This window comes from Erinaceus europaeus, chromosome 7, assembly GCF_950295315.1.
Source record: "Erinaceus europaeus chromosome 7, mEriEur2.1, whole genome shotgun sequence".
NCBI classification, from domain to species: Eukaryota; Metazoa; Chordata; class Mammalia; order Eulipotyphla; family Erinaceidae; genus Erinaceus; species Erinaceus europaeus.
In genome coordinates, this window is record NC_080168.1 from 774,060 (window position 1) to 794,247 (window position 20,188).

At 63.8% G+C, this 20,188-nt stretch overlaps 2 protein-coding genes across 5 annotated transcripts in view; one reads left to right on the forward strand and one right to left on the reverse strand.

Moving 5' to 3' along the window:
* The window catches only part of ASB1 (ankyrin repeat and SOCS box containing 1), a 491,590-nt gene that overhangs the window by 132,327 nt on the left and 339,075 nt on the right, over window positions 1-20,188 (forward strand). The gene's annotated exons all lie outside the window — the stretch shown is intronic.
* Window positions 1-20,188, reverse strand: part of HDAC4 (histone deacetylase 4) — an 82,059-nt gene that overhangs the window by 4,176 nt on the left and 57,695 nt on the right. For 3 of the 4 annotated variants that reach the window (XR_009550592.1, XM_060193565.1, XM_060193564.1), the window contains exons 9-26: window positions 19,070-19,182; window positions 18,704-18,820; window positions 17,956-18,148; window positions 17,592-17,812; window positions 15,883-16,122; window positions 14,888-15,071; window positions 14,299-14,432; window positions 8,681-8,801; window positions 8,242-8,288; window positions 7,852-7,959; window positions 7,397-7,452; window positions 5,736-5,823; window positions 5,236-5,355; window positions 4,994-5,091; window positions 2,956-3,074; window positions 1,503-1,636; window positions 942-1,026; window positions 333-474 (exon numbers count right to left, since the gene is read on the reverse strand). Coding sequence is in view for 3 of the 4 variants with exons in the window: in XM_060193565.1 (XP_060049548.1) it covers window positions 333-474; window positions 942-1,026; window positions 1,503-1,636; window positions 2,956-3,074; window positions 4,994-5,091; window positions 5,236-5,355; window positions 5,736-5,823; window positions 7,397-7,452; window positions 7,852-7,959; window positions 8,242-8,288; window positions 8,681-8,801; window positions 14,299-14,432; window positions 14,888-15,071; window positions 15,883-16,122; window positions 17,592-17,812; window positions 17,956-18,148; window positions 18,704-18,820; window positions 19,070-19,182 (2,320 nt within the window). In the remaining variant the exon portion in view is untranslated. The remainder of the gene's footprint in view (window positions 1-332; window positions 475-941; window positions 1,027-1,502; window positions 1,637-2,955; window positions 3,075-4,993; window positions 5,092-5,235; window positions 5,356-5,735; window positions 5,824-7,396; window positions 7,453-7,851; window positions 7,960-8,241; window positions 8,289-8,680; window positions 8,802-14,298; window positions 14,433-14,887; window positions 15,072-15,882; window positions 16,123-17,591; window positions 17,813-17,955; window positions 18,149-18,703; window positions 18,821-19,069; window positions 19,183-20,188) is intronic. The other variant, XM_060193567.1, reaches the window with a different exon arrangement.

The following is a 20,188-nucleotide window of genomic DNA, read 5'->3' on the forward strand; positions in this document are numbered from 1 at the left end:
AAAGACAGAAAGATAAGGGGAGAGAAAGGGACAGAGACAGAGAGATGGAGAAGACACAGGGTGAGAGGGAAGGGGGGATGAGGGGGAGAGAGAGACAGCAAAGCAGAGAGGAGGAGCGGAGAGAAAGGGAGACAGGAGGAGGCCGAGAGAAGGAAGGAGAGCAGAAAGGAGAGAGAAACAGAGGCAGAGATGAGACAGACAGAGATGGGAAGACGTGGAGAGGGAGGTGGGAGGTGGAGCACGCCGGTCAGAGCAGGGGGTCCGGCCCAGCCCGGCGCAGGGTGTGGGCCGGTGGGGTCAGGAGCCCTGCTGGGGCTGCTGTGGGTGCCCACCTCTTCTGCGTGGGCGTGACGCCCACAGACAGGGAGGCCATGGCCGTGACCGTCTCCGCTTCCTCCTGCTCACACGCCTGCGCCTCCACCAGCGAGGAGCCCACCGTGGATGCCAGGCGCCGCAGGGAGGGCCAGTACTGGCCTGTGGGGACAGAGGCCGGGCGGACAAGGAGGCTGGGGTCATGGGGGTCACGGGGACAGGGGGCCGGGTCACGGGTCTAGGATGAGGAGATGGTGTCACAGCGAATGGAGAAGCAAGGGGGCATGGGAGGGGCAGAGGTCATAGGGGAGGCAGGGGTCACGGGGGCAGGGGCGACAGGTGTCGGGGGGCTGCAGGAAAGGGGTCACAGGAGATGGGGCACAGAGGATCACTGGGGTCAGGAGCCTGAGAGAAAGGGGGTCCTGGGGGCCAGGGGGTCGGAGGTCCCAAGGACTGGGCCGGGGGGCCCCGGAGGCCAGGACAGGGGGTTAGTGGTCCCTGGGCCTGAGCTGGGGGCCACGGGGTGTGCCAGGGTCCAGGATGTGGGGTCGGGGGTCCCGATGATGGGGCTGGGGCCAGGATGGGGGCGAGGAGGTCCCAGGTCTGGCCGGTGGGCAGCGGACACTCACTGTGGACCTCTATGACCTTCTCCATGGAGCGAACGGCATTGGGGTTGGGGCGTTGCTGGAGCACCTTTTCGGGGAGCGGGTCGGGCTGGGGGACACCAGGGCCGTCCGTGAGGGGGCCTGTCCCCAAGGGTGTGGCCAGGTGACCCCGCCTATCCCCTGGGCACACAGGGTCAGAGGACCAGGTCTGTCCTCTGGCTGAGGGTGGTGCTGGGGCTTGAACCCAGGACTTGAGAGCCTCTGGCAGGAGAGCCTTTCTGAAGAACCACCATGCTGTCTGCCCAGCCCCATTTTAAATTCCTTTCTTAATTTCCAGGAAAGACAGAGGGAGAGAGAGAGAGAGAACAGGCAGCTCTCCCCGCTTCATGGAGGGGACCCGTGTGGCTGCTGGAGCTCGAACCCGGGGCCTCACGTGCAGCAAAGAGCCACGCTGTCTCCAGCGAGCTGTCTGCTGGGCCCCAGGAAGATAATTCCCAAAGCGGGATAAGACCCCCTCCTTCTGCCGGCTGCTCCGGCCGGAGACAACCCCCCCACCCAGAGGCGTCCCCCACCAGGCGCCCCTACCTCATTCCCCAGTAGAGCGGAAACACAGGCCTCCGAGGCGTCGCAGATGGCTGTGAGGTCATGGCCGCCCTCCAGCGCCAGGATGAGCCGCCCCCCCGCCAGGCCCATCAGCTGCTTGGTCAGGTACCCGAAGCCTGTGGGGGGCGGGGGCTTAGCGGGGTGTCCGGGCATAAGGAGCCAGGCTGGCGACATCCCCCAAGAGCTGGGGGCAGGGGGTGTCTTTTGACCTGCTGGCGGCTGGGAGGCTCTCACGGGGGCCCAGGCCCTGCCAGGACGGGCGAGGGCAGGTGGCCCCACAGCACCTGGGCAAAGTCGCTGAGGACTCCGGACTCCCCGGTCCTGGCCGCCGCAAACCCCACTGGCCGGCACCTTTGCGCCTGTCTGCAGAACAGATGCTGTCTGTCCGCCGGGTACGTTCCTCTGACTGACAGACCCCGAGGCCGGCCTCTCTAGAACCCCGCTCTGGGGCCGAGTCTGGCTGCCTCAGAGGCCCCTGCCCGCAGGCGGGCACCGGGGTGTCGCCGCACGGCCTCCCCGTGACTCTGACGGCCGCTGCGGCCCCGAGGGTCTGGGGATGGCCGGTGCCTGGGACGGGGGACGAGACTCATGGCGGCCGAGGAGAGGGCACGGGTGACGGCGCTGGATGGTGGCAGTTTTGAGCCCCTCACCCGCCACGTCCCTAAGACGTGTTCTGCCCTCTGTCTGTGTGGCGCCCAGGACCTGGGCCCTGACGGAGGCGTCACTCGGGAAACGTCCTCCAACTTCCTCGCCGCTTTGGACGTGATGCGGATTCTACCAGTGAAGACCCTGGGAGCTGGGGGAGGGCTCACCCGACCCTGTCCAGCTGGGGGTGTCCTGTGTGTCCCCCAGGCTCTTCAGATCAGCTGCTTGGTGACTTACTGGAGAGACTGACTCACTCCCGAGACGCACTGGTTCTGGGGTCCTGGCACCTGGCTGAGGCTCCCCACCCACGTCTTAGCCAGACAAGACCACGCCCCAAACCTGGGGGCGCCCACCTGCCCAGCACACAGCTGTGGGTCCGTGCTAGTCACTCATGAGACATGGGACATGCCTGTGTGTCTCTCACCCATTCATCACATGTGTGAGCTCGTGTGTACCCTGGGCGCCTGCCTGCCCTGGAGGCCCGGCTGCCCCTCGCCCCGCCGGAGGGAGAGTCTGGCAGGAGACAGCCGGCCTGAGGCCTGGGGCGCACACAGCCTGGGGCCCTGATTCTGGCTGGGGTGAGGACGGCCTGGTGGCTGCTGGAGCCCGCAGGGAGGGGCTCTCCACGTCCACTCCGGGACCTGGGCTCCACGGGGGTCAGCTCTGCCTGCAGCCACGGGGCCGGGGTCCCGGCGGGCACGCATCCACTGAGGGACACCAGCATGTGGCTCGGCTGCCCTCGGTGCCCTCGTCCCCGTCCCGGGCACCAGGAGGCCCCGCGTTCACTCACACTTGGCTGAGAGGTTGTAGCCGCCCAGCGGTGTGGGGTGGCCCTCCACCGCGTCGAAGCCCGAGGACACCAGCACCACGTCCGGAGAGAACTCGCTGGCGATGGGCATGACCACTGTCCTGCGGGGGCGAGGGACGGGGCATGTGGGGACACAGGGGACATGCGGGGACAAGGGACGAGGGACAGGGGGGCGAGGGACACGCAAGATGAGGGTCAGGGGGATGAGGGACATGTGGCGACTCAGGACACGGGGGTCATGTGGGGACCTGGGGGCACGGCCACTGTCCTGCAGGGGAGAGGATATGGGAGGACACAGAGGCAGTCCCTAGGGGACAGCCCAGGGCACAGCTGAGAGGGAGGAGCAGGCAGGCAGCCCACAGCCTGTGAGCACCTTGGGTGTCTCCTTGGGGGTGACCCCTGCAGGTGGGAGCCCAAGGCCTGGCCCCCAGCACCCAGGAGGGCCCATTCAGCCTTGTTCCAAAGGTTACCATGAGCGTCTCGGCTCTGAGCAGATTTCTGAAATGATCTAGGTGCGGCCCCACTGCGTGAGGGTGTGGGCACTCCACCCCACGCCGTCCCTCCCTTCTGCAGGGACGGGGTGTCCTTCCCGGGGACTCAGTGTCAGCTGAGGAGCCCCTGGCTCTAGGACCCCCGTCTCCACTCTGCCCTCAGACCCACCCCAGAAGCTTCCTTGGGGGGGGCTGCCTGCAGGCACCCCAGTGCCCCAGGGGCTGGGCTCCCAGTTCTGCCCCCCACCTCACCCAGCACAGTTCTCCCAAGCAGGGAGGGGGCCTGGGGCCATGGGTGTGGGGGGTCACGGAGGGTGAGGGAGGGTCAGGGCCATGGGGGGATCATGAGGAGAGGGCCACAGTGGGGGGCAGGAAACACCTGGCCAGGTGCGCGGGGAGGGGGCTCTGCTTCCAGCCTGAGCCCCTGCAGTGGTGGATCCCGGTGGACCTACTCCCGGCTCCCCTGAGGGGCCAGGTGACCCCCCAACAGCCCTCTGCGTGGCCCCCAGCCCCAGCTTTCAGGAAGGAATCAGTTGCTTCACCACAGAAAGGAAAAGGGATGCTAAGGACCCAGCCGTCTGCCACCAGGAGGTGAGCGCCTGTCTTGTGGTGGAGGAGGGGGCCTGGGGTCGGGCTGACCCCTCAAGGCCTCTGGGTTCAGGCATGACCCGGCCCCCGGCCCCCCGGGCCCCACACTTGCACTCTGAAGCTGGGGGTGGGGCGACTTGATTCAGGGCCTCCTTCAGCCCCTTTGGGAGGCATCTGAAAATGCCGGGTGGGCTGGGCTGGGGCCTGGTATCCCTGGGGTCCCCAGCGGAGGGAGGGAGGGAGCGACACAGGGAAGAGGGGAGGAGCCATCTACTCTGAGGCAGCTGGGTGTGCCCCAACTTCAAAGTCCCCGTGGACAGGGAAATGGGTTGAAGGGGAAGCAGCCCTGAGCCATTTTCCTGCTCTAGGGTGGCGCTGGTGGGGGGAGGGGTCACAGGTGCCCGGTGGTGGGTTCAAGCCCGAGCGTCAGCTTCAGGGATGTGGAGCACTCGGGGGGGGGGGGGAGGGGGGGAAGGGACAGGAGCCTGCGAGGGCCGCCCGGTCTGGGGCTGTGAAGCTGGATCTGGGTTCGAGCCAGCCCCACTTCTGCCCTGGGGCCCGGAGGCCATTCCCAGAGCGGCAGCCTGCAGGAGTTCAGGCAGGGAGGAGACAGAGACAGAGACAGTCACGGGCACCCCTGCAGGGATGCCAGAGCCTCCACAGATCCATCCAGAGGGCCACTGCCTGGGGTCACTGTCCCTCAGAGAAGCCACCAGGACAGTGGCATCTGACTAAGTGTGGCAGGCAAGGTGGCACCGGAGCGCATGAGCCCAGCTGCGCTCCGGTCTTGCCCTCGCCGCTAAAAACACAGTCTTAATGCGGGGGGTGGGGGTGGGGCTGGGGGCACAGTAGGTTTGGACGGGCCCAGCTGTGAGTGGACAGGACAGGGCTGGGCTCCTCAATAGAGAAGCAGGGGGAGCAGACGGGTGGAGAGGCCTCACCTGAAGGCAGCCAGGTACTCGGCGTCTCCCATGGGGGGGTCCAGGCCCCCGGTGAAGGCCATGTTCACATTGAAGCCCACGCCTGGCCCCGAGCCCACCTGTGGGGGGGACCCGAGTCAGGCCCAGAGCTGCCAGCAGTGACCCCACAAGCTCCAGCATCGAGCCTGCCCCTCATACCCGTCCCCTCACCCGTTTCCTTCTCCTGGTCCCTGTGGCCGCCCTGCCCCCCGCCCTGTCCCCACCTCATCAGGTGCCCCGCTGCCCGGGAAGAAGTTGCCGTCGTCATAGCGATGGAGGGACAGGTAGAGGACGCTGGGGTCGCTGTAGAACGCCTGCTGGGTGCCATTCCCATGGTGCACGTCCTGGGGGGACGGGGGGCTAAGGGGCGGAGGGGCAACCCACCACCTGCCCCCCCCCAGCTCTCCAGACTCTCCGGGCAGAGCAGGGGGCAGGGGTGGGGGGATGGCAGCAGCAGACTGCAGGGGTCAAAGGGCAGAGGCAAGGAGCAGGCTGGGGGCAGAGGGCAGAGCTGGCATGACAGCTGGGTTCACAGCCTGCTCCATCCAATAAACTGAGGGGGCCCTGTCCCTTGCTGTGGTCATCCGGGAGGCCCTGTCCCTTGCCTCGGTCACTTGGGAGGCCCTGGCCCCTGCCGTGGTCACCCGGAGGCCCTGGCCCTGCCCCCAGCCTCTGAGTATTTCTGCAAGGTTCTCTACCCTCCCCGAGGTCACGTCGGCCGTACCCAGTCCACGATCAGCGTCCTGCTCACATTCAACCGCTGCTGCAGGAGCTTGGCCGCGATGGCCACCGAGTTGAAGTAGCAGAAGCCCCTGTGAGGATACGCGGGGTCAGCCGGTCCTCAGAGCCCAGGCCACCCTGGGACATGGAGGTGGGGGGTGGAAGGAATGGGGGTTCTGTGTGTGGAGGGGCTCACGGCCAGGCGGGGAGCAGGCAGGTGCTGCCACAGACCCCCACATGCTCAGATACCCCACCCCCCAGGAGTGGGCCACCCGGAGGGGGACCTGCAGGAACCAGGAGGCCGGAGACACTGGGAGGGACCTCGAAGACACAGTGCTCCCCTCCCCACAGCTGGACAGTCACCACTCCAGATAGCTCAGCCGGGCTGCTTGTGGGTGACCCCCCCAACCCCAGCTTCCATCACAGGTCTGACCCCAGGGCCCCCCCCCAGGCCTGACCCTCAGGAGCCCTCCCCCAGGACAGGCTGAAGCTGGGGCCCTGTGGGGTCACCCTTCCCCTCAGCTTCTGATGGTCCCCCCGCACTGCCTGTGTCCAGGTCCGGACACACTTGATCACATCCTGCGGGGGTCCCGGTGGGTCCTGCCTGACCGAGGGCCTGCCTAGCGCCCCCCCACCCTGAGTAAAGCAGACTGCGGCCGGCTGTGCTGACCAGCCCTGGGCACTGTCCATGGCCTCGCTGCCCCACTGTTGCCCATGACACAGGTCCCAGCAGCCTGAGAGCATGACCCTGTGACCTCAGTCCCAGTGATGCTGGCCTGAGCTGCTAAGGGCCCATGGGAGAAGCCACCTGGGGCCTGGCTTGGGGGTCCCAGAACCAGCTGGGCTGAGTGGCCACAGCTGTTTTAAGCAATGACCTCCTCCAGAATGTTCTAGAACAATGAATGACCTCTTGTTCTTTCTCTCTCTCTCTCTGCCTCCAGGGTTATCACAGGCTCAGTGCTGGCACTAGGAATCCATTGCTCCAGGTGGCCATTTTTTCCAGTTTATTGGATAGGGCAGAGAGAAACAGAAAGAATGAGAGAGAGAGAGAGATGGAGACACCAGAGTCTTGCTTCACTGCTTGTGGAACAACCTCCCAGCAAGTGGAGGTGGGGGGGCAGGGGCCGGAGGGCTTGAACTCGGATCCTTGCGCTTAATACTGTGCTTAATGGGGTGCGTCACTGCCCAAACTCCTTAGTTAAATATTTAAAAAAACATTAAAAATAGAAAAAATTAGTTATGCACTTAAATAAAAAATGAAACAAAATGAATGACAGCAAAACCCTTTTAATTACTACCCCTCCCAGTCTCCAGGGAACTTAACTCTTCTCGGCATTTGTTCTGGCTCCTTCTCTCTCTCTCTCTCTCCCCTCCTCTCTTTCTCCCCCTTCCTTCCCTCTCTCTGTCTTTCTCTCTGTTTCTTTCTTTTCTTTCAAAGAATTTTTTAGGGCACCTGGGCTCTTGTGCAGGCCCTGCACTTAGTACCATGTACGTTTAAGCAGGTGCGGCCCCACCGGCCCCCACCTGCAGCAGCGGCCTCGCTCTCTCTAGAACGCTCTGGAGCGGTTCCCTCAGCCAGCGGCTTCTGGTGGAGCCTGCCTGGCCGCTCAGCTCGGGTGACCTCCCGACAGACCAGAACCCCCGCCCCGGCTGCCGGGCACTCACATGGGCGTGTTCTCCTCCGCGTGGTGCCCGGGGGGACGGACCACGGCAAAGCCGTTCTGCTCGCGGCGGCGGGCGGGGAGGAGGGAAGGGAGGAGTTCAGGTCGGAGACCGGAGACCGGCCAGGGCGCCACTGCCCACGGCCTCGGGTCACCGGGAGGGGGGGTTCCGGCGGGCGGAGACGGGTCGGGGCAGAGCCCGGAGGCCTGAGTCCTAGTCCGGGCACCACGGCCGAGGCCCGATGCGCGCCGGCCACTGGGTGTCACCGTGCGCCGGCCGTGGGCCAGAGCGGGGACTCGCCGGGACGGGCGGCCCGGAGCTTGGGCAGGGCCGCTCAGGGCGACGCGCACAGCAGGCCTGGACACACCGCGCTGCGAGCCCAGCGCCTCGGGCAGGGCCTTGACACCGAGTGGGCGCGCCCTCCCCGCCCGCCTGCCCTCCCCGCCCGCGGCGCTGACCTTCAGCTCCCCGGTGGCCACCTTGAAGACCAGCTCCACCACGCAGCCCACGGCCAGTCGGGCGGCGCCCGAGGAGTGCGCCTCATTCCAGATGGTGTCCGAGTCCACCTGTGTGCGGGGCGCAGCCGCTGACCCCGGCCCGCCCACCCTCCGCCCGCCCCCCGCCCGCCCTGGCGGCCCTCCTGCGGAAGCCTGGGCCTGGGGCTGGGGCTGGGCTGCCCCCCTCTAGGGCGGGCCAGAGAGCGGCCTCTGGGCTGGGTGCCCCGCTCGGCAGGCTCCCCGAGTGCCGGCAGGGCGGTGCCCGGGGCCACCGCTGACCGTAGGGCCCCGCTGCGCCAGGGCCTGGGAGACCTCTGCGGGGCACGGGACGGGGCTCCCCCGGGGACTCACCCCAATGCCACCGCAGGGCAGCCGGACAAACACCGAGGTCAGCGAGCCTGTGGGCGAGAGCCTGGGTCAGGGGTTGCGGGGAGGGTCACGGGCCGCGGGGCTGCGGGGACAGGGCTGGGCAGGGAGTCCCGGCCACAGCACCCACTGCTGGCCCGCCGTGCTCTGGGGTCTGCCCGAGGCTCTGCCCAGCCCCCCCCCCCCCGCAGCCTGCAGCGCGGAGGGGGTCGTCCTGCAGCCCCCAATGCGGAGACCTGGCCAGGGCCACCTGAGTGAGCCTGCGGGCCAGGCCTCCTCTCTGGGACAGGGCTGCTCTGCGGAGTCCCTAGCCCCGGGGAGCGGGCAGCGGGGCGGGCTGCGGGGTGCAGGGAGGGGGTGTGGGGTAAGGAGAGTGGGGTGCGGGGTGCGGGGAGCTGGGTGTGGGAGGAGGCGCGGACGCTACCTAGCAGCTTCTTACTGTCCAGTTTCTGCCGGTTGAGGGGGTTGGTGCCGTACAGCAGGGCGTGGGCCTCCGAGTGCACCGTCTGCAGCTCCTCCAGGGTGGCCTTGCGGCCGCGGACACACTGCGGACACCACGGGACGCGCCGCTCAGGGCGGGCACAGCACTGGGCTCCACACCCCGCGGAAGGCCTGGGCGCACTCACACACTCGGACACGCTCTCGCAGCAGCGCCTCTCGCAGCAGCGCCTCACACAGCAACACCTCACACACGATCACACAGCAACACCTCACACACGATCACACAGCAACACCTCACACACGATCACATAGCAACACCTCACACACGATCACACAGCAACACCTCACACATGATCACACAGCAACACCTCACACACGATCACACAGCAACACCTCACACATGATCATACACCAACACCTCACACAGCAACACCTCACACACGATCACACAGCAACACCTCACACATGATCATACACCAACACCTTACACATGATCATACACCAACACCTCACACAGCAACACCTCACACACGATCACACAGCAACACCTCACACATGATAATACACCAACACCTCACACACGATCACACAGCAACACCTCACACACGATCATACACCAACACCTCACACAGCAACACCTCACACATGATCATACACCAACACCTTACACATGATCATACACCAACACCTCACACAGCAACACCTCACACACGATCACACAGCAACACCTCACACATGATCATACACCAACACCTTACACATGATCATACACCAACACCTCACACAGCAACACCTCACACACGATCACACAGCAACACCTCACACATGATCATACACCAACACCTCACACATGATCATACACCAACACCTCACACAGCAACACCTCACACAGCAACACCTCACACACGATCACACAGCAACACCTCACACACGATCACATAGCAACACCTCACACACGATCACACAGCAACACCTCACACATGATCATACACCAACACCTCACACAGCAACACCTCACACACGATCACACAGCAACACCTCACACATGATCATACACCAACACCTCACACAGCAACACCTCACACATGATCATACACCAACACCTTACACATGATCATACACCAACACCTCACACAGCAACACCTCACACACGATCACACAGCAACACCTTACACACGATCACACAGCAACACCTCACACACGATCATACACCAACACCTCACACAGCAACACCTCACACATGATCATACACCAACACCTTACACATGATCATACACCAACACCTCACACAGCAACACCTCACACATGATCATACACCAACACCTCACACAGCAACACCTCACACAGCAACACCTCACACACGATCACACAGCAACACCTCACACACGATCACACAGCAACACCTCACACATGATCATACACCAACACCTCACACAGCAACACCTCACACAGCAACACCTCACACACGATCACACAGCAACACCTCACACACGATCACATAGCAACACCTCACACACGATCACACAGCAACACCTCACACATGATCATACACCAACACCTCACACAGCAACACCTCACACACGATCACACAGCAACACCTCACACATGATCATACACCAACACCTTACACATGATCATACACCAACACCTCACACAGCAACACCTCACACACGATCACACAGCAACACCTCACACATGATAATACACCAACACCTCACACACGATCACACAGCAACACCTCACACACGATCATACACCAACACCTCACACAGCAACACCTCACACATGATCATACACCAACACCTTACACATGATCATACACCAACACCTCACACAGCAACACCTCACACACGATCACACAGCAACACCTCACACATGATCATACACCAACACCTTACACATGATCATACACCAACACCTCACACAGCAACACCTCACACACGATCACACAGCAACACCTCACACATGATCATACACCAACACCTCACACATGATCATACACCAACACCTCACACAGCAACACCTCACACAGCAACACCTCACACACGATCACACAGCAACACCTCACACACGATCACATAGCAACACCTCACACACGATCACACAGCAACACCTCACACATGATCATACACCAACACCTCACACAGCAACACCTCACACACGATCACACAGCAACACCTCACACATGATCATACACCAACACCTCACACAGCAACACCTCACACATGATCATACACCAACACCTTACACATGATCATACACCAACACCTCACACAGCAACACCTCACACACGATCACACAGCAACACCTTACACACGATCACACAGCAACACCTCACACACGATCATACACCAACACCTCACACAGCAACACCTCACACATGATCATACACCAACACCTTACACATGATCATACACCAACACCTCACACAGCAACACCTCACACATGATCATACACCAACACCTCACACAGCAACACCTCACACAGCAACACCTCACACACGATCACACAGCAACACCTCACACACGATCACACAGCAACACCTCACACATGATCATACACCAACACCTCACACAGCAACACCTCACACAGCAACACCTCACACACGATCACACAGCAACACCTCACACACGATCACATAGCAACACCTCACACACGATCACACAGCAACACCTCACACATGATCATACACCAACACCTCACACAGCAACACCTCACACACGATCACACAGCAACACCTCACACATGATCATACACCAACACCTCACACAGCAACACCTCACACACGATCACACAGCAACACCTCACACATGATAATACACCAACACCTCACACACGATCACACAGCAACACCTCACACACGATCATACACCAACACCTCACACAGCAACACCTCACACATGATCATACACCAACACCTTACACATGATCATACACCAACACCTCACACAGCAACACCTCACACACGATCACACAGCAACACCTCACACATGATCATACACCAACACCTCACACATGATCATACACCAACACCTCACACAGCAACACCTCACACACGATCACACAGCAACACCTCACACACGATCACACAGCAACACCTCACACACGATCACATAGCAACACCTCACACACGATCACACAGCAACACCTCACACACGATCACATAGCAACACCTCACACACGATCACACAGCAACACCTCACACATGATCATACACCAACACCTCACACAGCAACACCTCACACATGATCATACACCAACACCTTACACATGATCATACACCAACACCTCACACAGCAACACCTCACACACGATCACACAGCAACACCTTACACACGATCACACAGCAACACCTCACACACGATCATACACCAACACCTCACACAGCAACACCTCACACATGATCATACACCAACACCTTACACATGATCATACACCAACACCTCACACAGCAACACCTCACACATGATCATACACCAACACCTCACACAGCAACACCTCACACAGCAACACCTCACACACGATCACACAGCAACACCTCACACACGATCACACAGCAACACCTCACACACGATCACATAGCAACACCTCACACACGATCACACAGCAACACCTCACACATGATCACACAGCAACACCTCACACACGATCACACAGCAACACCTCACACATGATCATACACCAACACCTCACACAGCAACACCTCACACATGATCATACACCAACACCTTACACATGATCATACACCAACACCTCACACAGCAACACCTCACACACGATCACACAGCAACACCTTACACACGATCACACAGCAACACCTCACACACGATCATACACCAACACCTCACACAGCAACACCTCACACATGATCATACACCAACACCTTACACATGATCATACACCAACACCTCACACAGCAACACCTCACACATGATCATACACCAACACCTCACACAGCAACACCTCACACAGCAACACCTCACACACGATCACACAGCAACACCTCACACACGATCACACAGCAACACCTCACACATGATCATACACCAACACCTCACACAGCAACACCTCACACAGCAACACCTCACACACGATCACACAGCAACACCTCACACACGATCACATAGCAACACCTCACACACGATCACACAGCAACACCTCACACATGATCATACACCAACACCTCACACAGCAACACCTCACACACGATCACACAGCAACACCTCACACATGATCATACACCAACACCTTACACATGATCATACACCAACACCTCACACAGCAACACCTCACACACGATCACACAGCAACACCTCACACATGATAATACACCAACACCTCACACACGATCACACAGCAACACCTCACACACGATCATACACCAACACCTCACACAGCAACACCTCACACATGATCATACACCAACACCTTACACATGATCATACACCAACACCTCACACAGCAACACCTCACACACGATCACACAGCAACACCTCACACATGATCATACACCAACACCTCACACATGATCATACACCAACACCTCACACAGCAACACCTCACACAGCAACACCTCACACACGATCACACAGCAACACCTCACACACGATCACACAGCAACACCTCACACACGATCACATAGCAACACCTCACACACGATCACACAGCAACACCTCACACACGATCACATAGCAACACCTCACACACGATCACACAGCAACACCTCACACATGATCATACACCAACACCTCACACAGCAACACCTCACACATGATCATACACCAACACCTTACACATGATCATACACCAACACCTCACACAGCAACACCTCACACACGATCACACAGCAACACCTTACACACGATCACACAGCAACACCTCACACACGATCATACACCAACACCTCACACAGCAACACCTCACACATGATCATACACCAACACCTTACACATGATCATACACCAACACCTCACACAGCAACACCTCACACATGATCATACACCAACACCTCACACAGCAACACCTCACACAGCAACACCTCACACACGATCACACAGCAACACCTCACACACGATCACACAGCAACACCTCACACACGATCACATAGCAACACCTCACACACGATCACACAGCAACACCTCACACATGATCACACAGCAACACCTCACACACGATCACACAGCAACACCTCACACATGATCATACACCAACACCTCACACAGCAACACCTCACACACGATCACACAGCAACACCTCACACACGATCATACACCAACACCTCACACACGATCACACAGCAACACCTCACACACGATCACACAGCAACACCTCACACACGATCACACAGCAACACCTCACACACGATCACACACACCACACACACACACACACACGCACACACACACGCCATGACAACAGGTGCCGCACAGGTGGGTGGCTATGGGGTGTGAGGGGCAGACAGGGAGCCCAGCCTTCTGGGGGGAGCTGCAGGCGGGACCCCGGCCCATGGGTGGCCTGTCCCAGCGGTGGCCGCCACTTCAGGGGGCGTGTCCAGCCGTGCCCCGCCCCGCCCCGCCCCCGTCACGTGCCCCGCCCGCGCACCTCACACTTGCCGCGCAGCCCCGTCTCCTGCAGGCGGGACCAGATGCTCTGGATGCGGCCCGCGTGCTCGGGGTGGCTATTGCTGTTGCCGCAGCCGCACTGGTGCTTGAGCATCAGCGAGTCGTAAACCAGGCCTGGGGACGTCCGCGGCCGTCAGGGCCTCACGCGCCGGCTACGCCTCCCTTTAGTGGCGGCCGGCGCTCCGCACGGGCCACCGGCCATCCCTGCTCCTCGCGCACGGCCCCGCCCCCGCCCCCGCCTGTCCCAACCCCTGGCCCCGCCCCCTGCCCCGCCTGTCCCATCCCTGCCCCCCCCTGCCCCGCCCCTTGCCCCGCCTGTCCCACCCCTGGCCCCGCCCCCACCCCCGGCCCCCACCTGTCCCACCCCCTGGCCCCGCCCCTGGCCCCGCCTGTCCCAACCCCTGGCCCCGCCCCCTGCCCCGCCTGTCCCACCCCTGGCCCCGCCCCCACCTGTCCCACCCCCTGGCCCCGCCCATCCCAACCCCTGGCCCCGCCCCCGGCCCCGCCCTCTTCCCCCGCCCTCGGTCGCCCGCCCGCCCCGCCCCGCCCCGCCCCGCCCCCGCCAGTACCTGTGGTGAAGCGCGGCTTGCCCGGAGGCTCCTGCACCGACATAGGGAAGGTGGCGGAGGCGGGAGAGGACTGTGCTCGGGACAGCGGCCGGTGGGCGAAGGACACGGAGAGGCCGGCCGCCTCCAAGGAGGCCTGGTAGTTCCGCAGCTGGTGGATGCGCTGCTGCTCCAGCAGGAAGGCTTGCTGCGGGGAAAGGTGAGTCGGGGGACAGGTGGGTCCCAGGGAGGGCTTGCTGCGGGGACAGGTGAGTCGGGGGAGGGGGAGGGCTTGCCGCGGGGACAGGTGAGTCCCCAGACATGGCCACGTAGGACTGCATGGCCCCAGGCCACCCTGATGCCCCTGCAGTCCTGCTCTGCCCACTGGGGTCCTCCGCCCACCTCCACTCCCCCCTGCAGCTCTCGGCTCCCTACCCCTCCCTCCACCCATTCACCCACCATCATTCCGTCTTCCATAAACCTCCGCGCCACCATCCGTCCATCAACCTTTCCTCCACCCACCTACCTACCACACCACTCGTTGACCTGCCTACCATCCCTTCAGCATATGTCTGTCTGTCCATCACCTGCCATCCATCGAGCACCCATGTTCCATCCTACCCAGCACCCTGGCCACTGTCCTGGCTTTGTTCCTGTTGCCCCTGTCCCACCTGCCCACCAGTGTCCCCACCGGCTTTCTCCTGCCCCCACCAGTCCCCCTGTCCCCACCTGTCCTGTTCCCCCCTGTCCCTACCTGTCCCGTTCCCCCCTGTCCCTACCTGTCCCGATCTGTCCCATGTCCCCACCTGTCCCATCCCACCTGTTCCCCTGTCCCTACCTGTCCCCCTCTGTCTCCTGTCCCCACCTGCCCCCCTGTCCCCACCTGTCCCATCCCCACCTGTTCCCCTGTCTCCTGTCCCCACCTGTCCCCCTGTCTGTCCCCCCACCTGTCCCCACCTGTCCCACCCCCACCTGTTCCCCTGTCTTCTGTCCCCACCTGTCCCCCCGTCTGGCCCCACCTGTCTGAAGAGCAGCTCCTGTTCGCTGTCCTGCTGCTGGCCGGGCTCGGTCTCCCGAGGGCCGTCAGGCTCGTCCGCGCCGCTGTCCTGTGGCTCCTGCTTCACCCGCAGGCCACCCGGCGCCTCCTGCTGCTCCCGGGGGCCCCCCTCCAGCAGCGCCTGGTGCTCCCGCAGCTCCTCCTCCGTCTCCTCAGGGTGGCTGTCGGGCTGCCGGGCCGGCTCGCAGGGCTTGGGCATCATCTGCGGGGGGTGAGGGGCCAGTGTGGGGGTCGGTGCAGGGGATCCTCCCTGGGGGTCGGCGGGAGGAGCCTCTCCCGGCCACTCAGTGTGGACGGTGACTGAGGCTGAGGACGTCACCGGCGTCCCCCGAGCTCCTCACCACCATCAGGGAAGGGTGGCGGGAGTCCTGCCCGCAGACGCCCGGAGTCCTGCCCGCGGCCTGCTGAAGGCCCTTCGGGGGACCTGGGGCTCGGGCGGGGAAGGCCTGTCCCTGTGTGAGGCGGCTGGGCCTGGGGAAGGCCGCCTCCGGCCAGGGCCTTGGGGACACGGGGACGGCCTCGGGCCCTGGGCCCTGGCGAGGGGCTCCCGGTGTCCTGCCTGCCCAGACCCCTGGCCTGTGGCCGGCGCCGGGCTGAGCCGCGGGGACCTGGGACACGGGCTGCCGGACCCCGGGCCCGGGGGACGACTCGCGGGACAGACAGGCCTGGGGACAGGAGTGTGGGGGACGGTCCCGGGGGACAGGAGAGGGTCACAGCCCCCCCCCCAGACTTGGTCTGAGGAGGCACATGCGTGCTCCCGGGACCTGTGGTAGCAGCCAGCCCCGAAGGTGCCAACACGCCCCCTCTGGGGAGGGAAGGCTGTAGGCGGCTGTGAGTGCTTCCCGCCCCTCTGCTCCTCCTCTCTGAGGAGGACTCTTTCTGCCAGGACTGCTCCCTGCCCCTCCTGGGAGAGCTCTCTCTCACCCCCTCAGGGGGTGCTCCCCACTCCCATCCCCCTCCAAGGGGTGCTCCTACTGAGAGCACTATGTTCCCTGATGCCCCTGGAGTGCTCCCCACTTCCCCCGCAGGGGTGTTCCCAGACGCCCCTGGAGTGCTCCCTGACTCCTGGGAGTGCTCCCCAGTATCCTTCCCTGCCCTCAGTGCCCCAGGCTTGCTCTCCCCAGTCCTCCCCGTGCTCCCCAGAGTCCTGCCCATGCTCCTCCCCGTGCTCCCAAGTCCACCCCATCCCTCTCCAGCTCCAAGTCCTCCCCATCTCTCTCCAGCTCCCAGTCCCCGACCCCAGCCCCAGTCCCCGCACCAGCACCCCAGTCCCCGCCCCCAGCCCCCAGTCCCCGCCCCCAGTCCCCACCCCAGCCCCCAGCCCCCGCCCCCAGTCCCCGCCCCCAGTCCCCGCCCCAGCCCCCGCCCCCAGTCCCCACCCCAGCCCCCAGCCCCCGCCCCCAGTCCCCGCCCCCAGTCCCCGCCCCAGCCCCCGCCCCCAGTCCCCACCCCAGCCCCCAGCCCCCGCCCCCAGTCCCCGCCCCCAGTCCCCGCCCCAGCCCCCGCCCCCAGTCCCCACCCCAGCCCCCAGCCCCCGCCCCCAGTCCCCGCCCCAGCCCCCGCCCCCAGTCCCCACCCCAGCCCCCAGCCCCCGCCCCCGCCCCCAGTCCCCGCCCCCAGTCCCAGCCCCAGCCCCCAGTCCCCACCCCAGCCCCCCAGCCCCAGCCCCACCTTGTTGAGATGTAGCTGCTGCTGGAAGTGCTGCTTGTGCTTCTCCAGGAACTGCTGGTGCTGCTGCTGGACCACCAGCTGCTGCAGGGCCTGCGCGCTCTGGGGCAGGGGCGCCGACTGCGTGCGGCCCAGGGGCCGGTGCTGCCGCAGTTTGTGCACGGGGGGCGCCAGGCGCTCGGCACCCACCAGGGGCTGCGCGTGCAGGGGCAGCGGGCCCAGGCCTGCGGGCACAGGGACGGCCGGTGGGCCCGGGACTCTCGGGGCTCCCGTTCCCCAGCCCCCCGTTCCCCGGCCCCCCAGCCCCCCGGTTCCCCGACCCCCCAGCCCCTCATCCCCGGCCCCCGCCCCCGCCGGGCCGCCTGACCTGTGACGAGGGACGCCTGGGCGGGCGGCGGCTCCAGCAGGACCATGTGCGGCAGCAGGGACGCGTGGGGGCCGTCGCGCTCCAGGGGTGCGGTGCCCAGGTAGGGGGGCAGGTGGGCGGTGGGGAACAGGGGGATGCGCTGCTGCAGGCTGGGGAGCGCCAGGCGGTCGGCCTCCTGCTGGCCCGCGGCCCCCTGCAGGGCAGAGTCTCAGGGCGGGCAGCAGCCGCACCCCTGCACACACACACACTCCTGCAGGGCAGAGTCTCGGGGCGGGCAGCAGCCGCATCCCTGCACACACACACACTCCTGCAGGGCAGAGTCTCAGGGCGGGCAGCAGCCGCACCCCTGCACACACACACACACCCCTGCAGGGCAGAGTCTCAGGGCGGGCAGCAGCCGCATCCCTGCACACACACACACCCCTGCAGGGCAGAGTCTCAGGGCGGGCAGCAGCCACACCCCTGCACACACATACACACACACACACACACACACACACACACACCTGCAGGGCAGAGTCTCAGGGGTGGGCAGCAGCCACACCCCTGCACACACAGACACACACACACACACACACACACTCCTGCAGGGCAGTCTCAGGGGTGGGCAGCAGCTGCACCCCTGCACACTCACACACACATTCACATGCCTACGCCCCTGCAGGGCAGAGGCTTAAGAGGAGCCAGGCAGCCACCACACCCCTGCATGAGCCCCCCACACACACAGCCTCACCCCTGCATGACTCACAGCGGATGAGCCTGTGGCCGGAAGGCCCAGCGTAATGTTGGGCAGGGAGGGTGAGGTGTAGAGGGGCAGGGGGGCCGCTGTGCCGTCCCGCACCACCATCCTGTGCGCCAGGCTGGTCTGCAGAGGTGAAAGAGGACATAGTCACAGTGGCCCAGGGCCCCCACAGCTGCTGGAACCTTCTCTCTGGTGTGTCTGGGCTCTGGTGTGCGGGGAGTCCCAGGTCAGGGCTGGGGGCTTTGACAGGCGGGAGGGACAGGTGACAGGAGCTCTGGCCATAGGCGAACAGATGGACAGAGGGACAAGGGTGGCCAGAGGTGGACAGATGGACAGAGGAACACACAAATGGACAGAGGGACAGGCACTGACCTCGGCTGGGAGACCGGGCCCGGTGGGGACCACGCCATTCTCGGAGCTCACATTCCCAGAGCTGTTGTTGGGGGAGCTGGGCCCGGAGCCGGGGGCGCTGCTGCAGGCTGAGTCTGCAGGGGGAGCCAGGTGAGCGGCCGAGGGGCAGGGGCCACAGGGCAGGGGGCGCAGGACATGGACACCCTTGCTCCTGTGGGCCCAGGGCCAAGGGCTGTGGGGCTGGGTGGAGGGAGCCTCCTGTCCTCTTTAGAGTCCACACACATGGGCACCAGCACAGAACGGGTGCTGGGACAAGCTGGGTCTGGACACTGGACACCAGACAAGGCTGGGCACTGGGCACCAGGCAGGGCTGGGCGCTGGGCACCAGACAGGGCTGGGCGCTGGGCACCAGGCAGGGCTGGGTGCTGGGCACCAGACAGGGCTGGGCGCTGGACACCAGGCAGGGCTGGGAGAGCTGGGCACCAGACAGGGCTGGGCACTGGGCACCAGGCTGGGCTGGGAGAGCTGGGCACCAGGCAGGGCTGGGCACTGGGCACCAGGCAGGGCTGGGCGCTGGGCACCAGGCAGGGCTGGAAGAGCTGGGCACCAGACAAGGCTGGGCACTGGGCACCAGGCAGGGCTGGGAGAGCTGGGCACCAGGCAGGGCTGGAAGAGCTGGGCACCAGACAAGGCTGGGCACTGGGCACCAGGCAGGGCTGGGAGAGCTGGGCACCAGACAGGGCTGGGCACTGGGCACCAGGCAGGGCTGGGCGCTGGGCACCAGACAGGGCTGGGCGCTGGGCACCAGGCAGGGCTTGGCGCTGGGCACCAGGCAGGGCTGGGAGAGCTGGGCACCAGGCAGGGCTGGGCGCTGGGCACCAGACAGGACTGGGCGCTGGACACCAGGCAGGGCTGGGCGCTGGGCACCAGGCAGGGCTGGGAGAGCTGGACACCAGGCAGGGCTGGGCGCTGGGCACCAGGCAGGGCTTGGCGCTGGGCACCAGGCAGGGCTGGAGCTGGGCACCAGGCAGGGCTGGGCGCTGGGCACCAAGCAGGGCTGGGAGAGCTGGGCACCAGGCAGGGCTGGGCGCTGGGCACCAGGCAGGGCTGGGAGAGCTGGGCACCAGGCAGGGCTGGGAG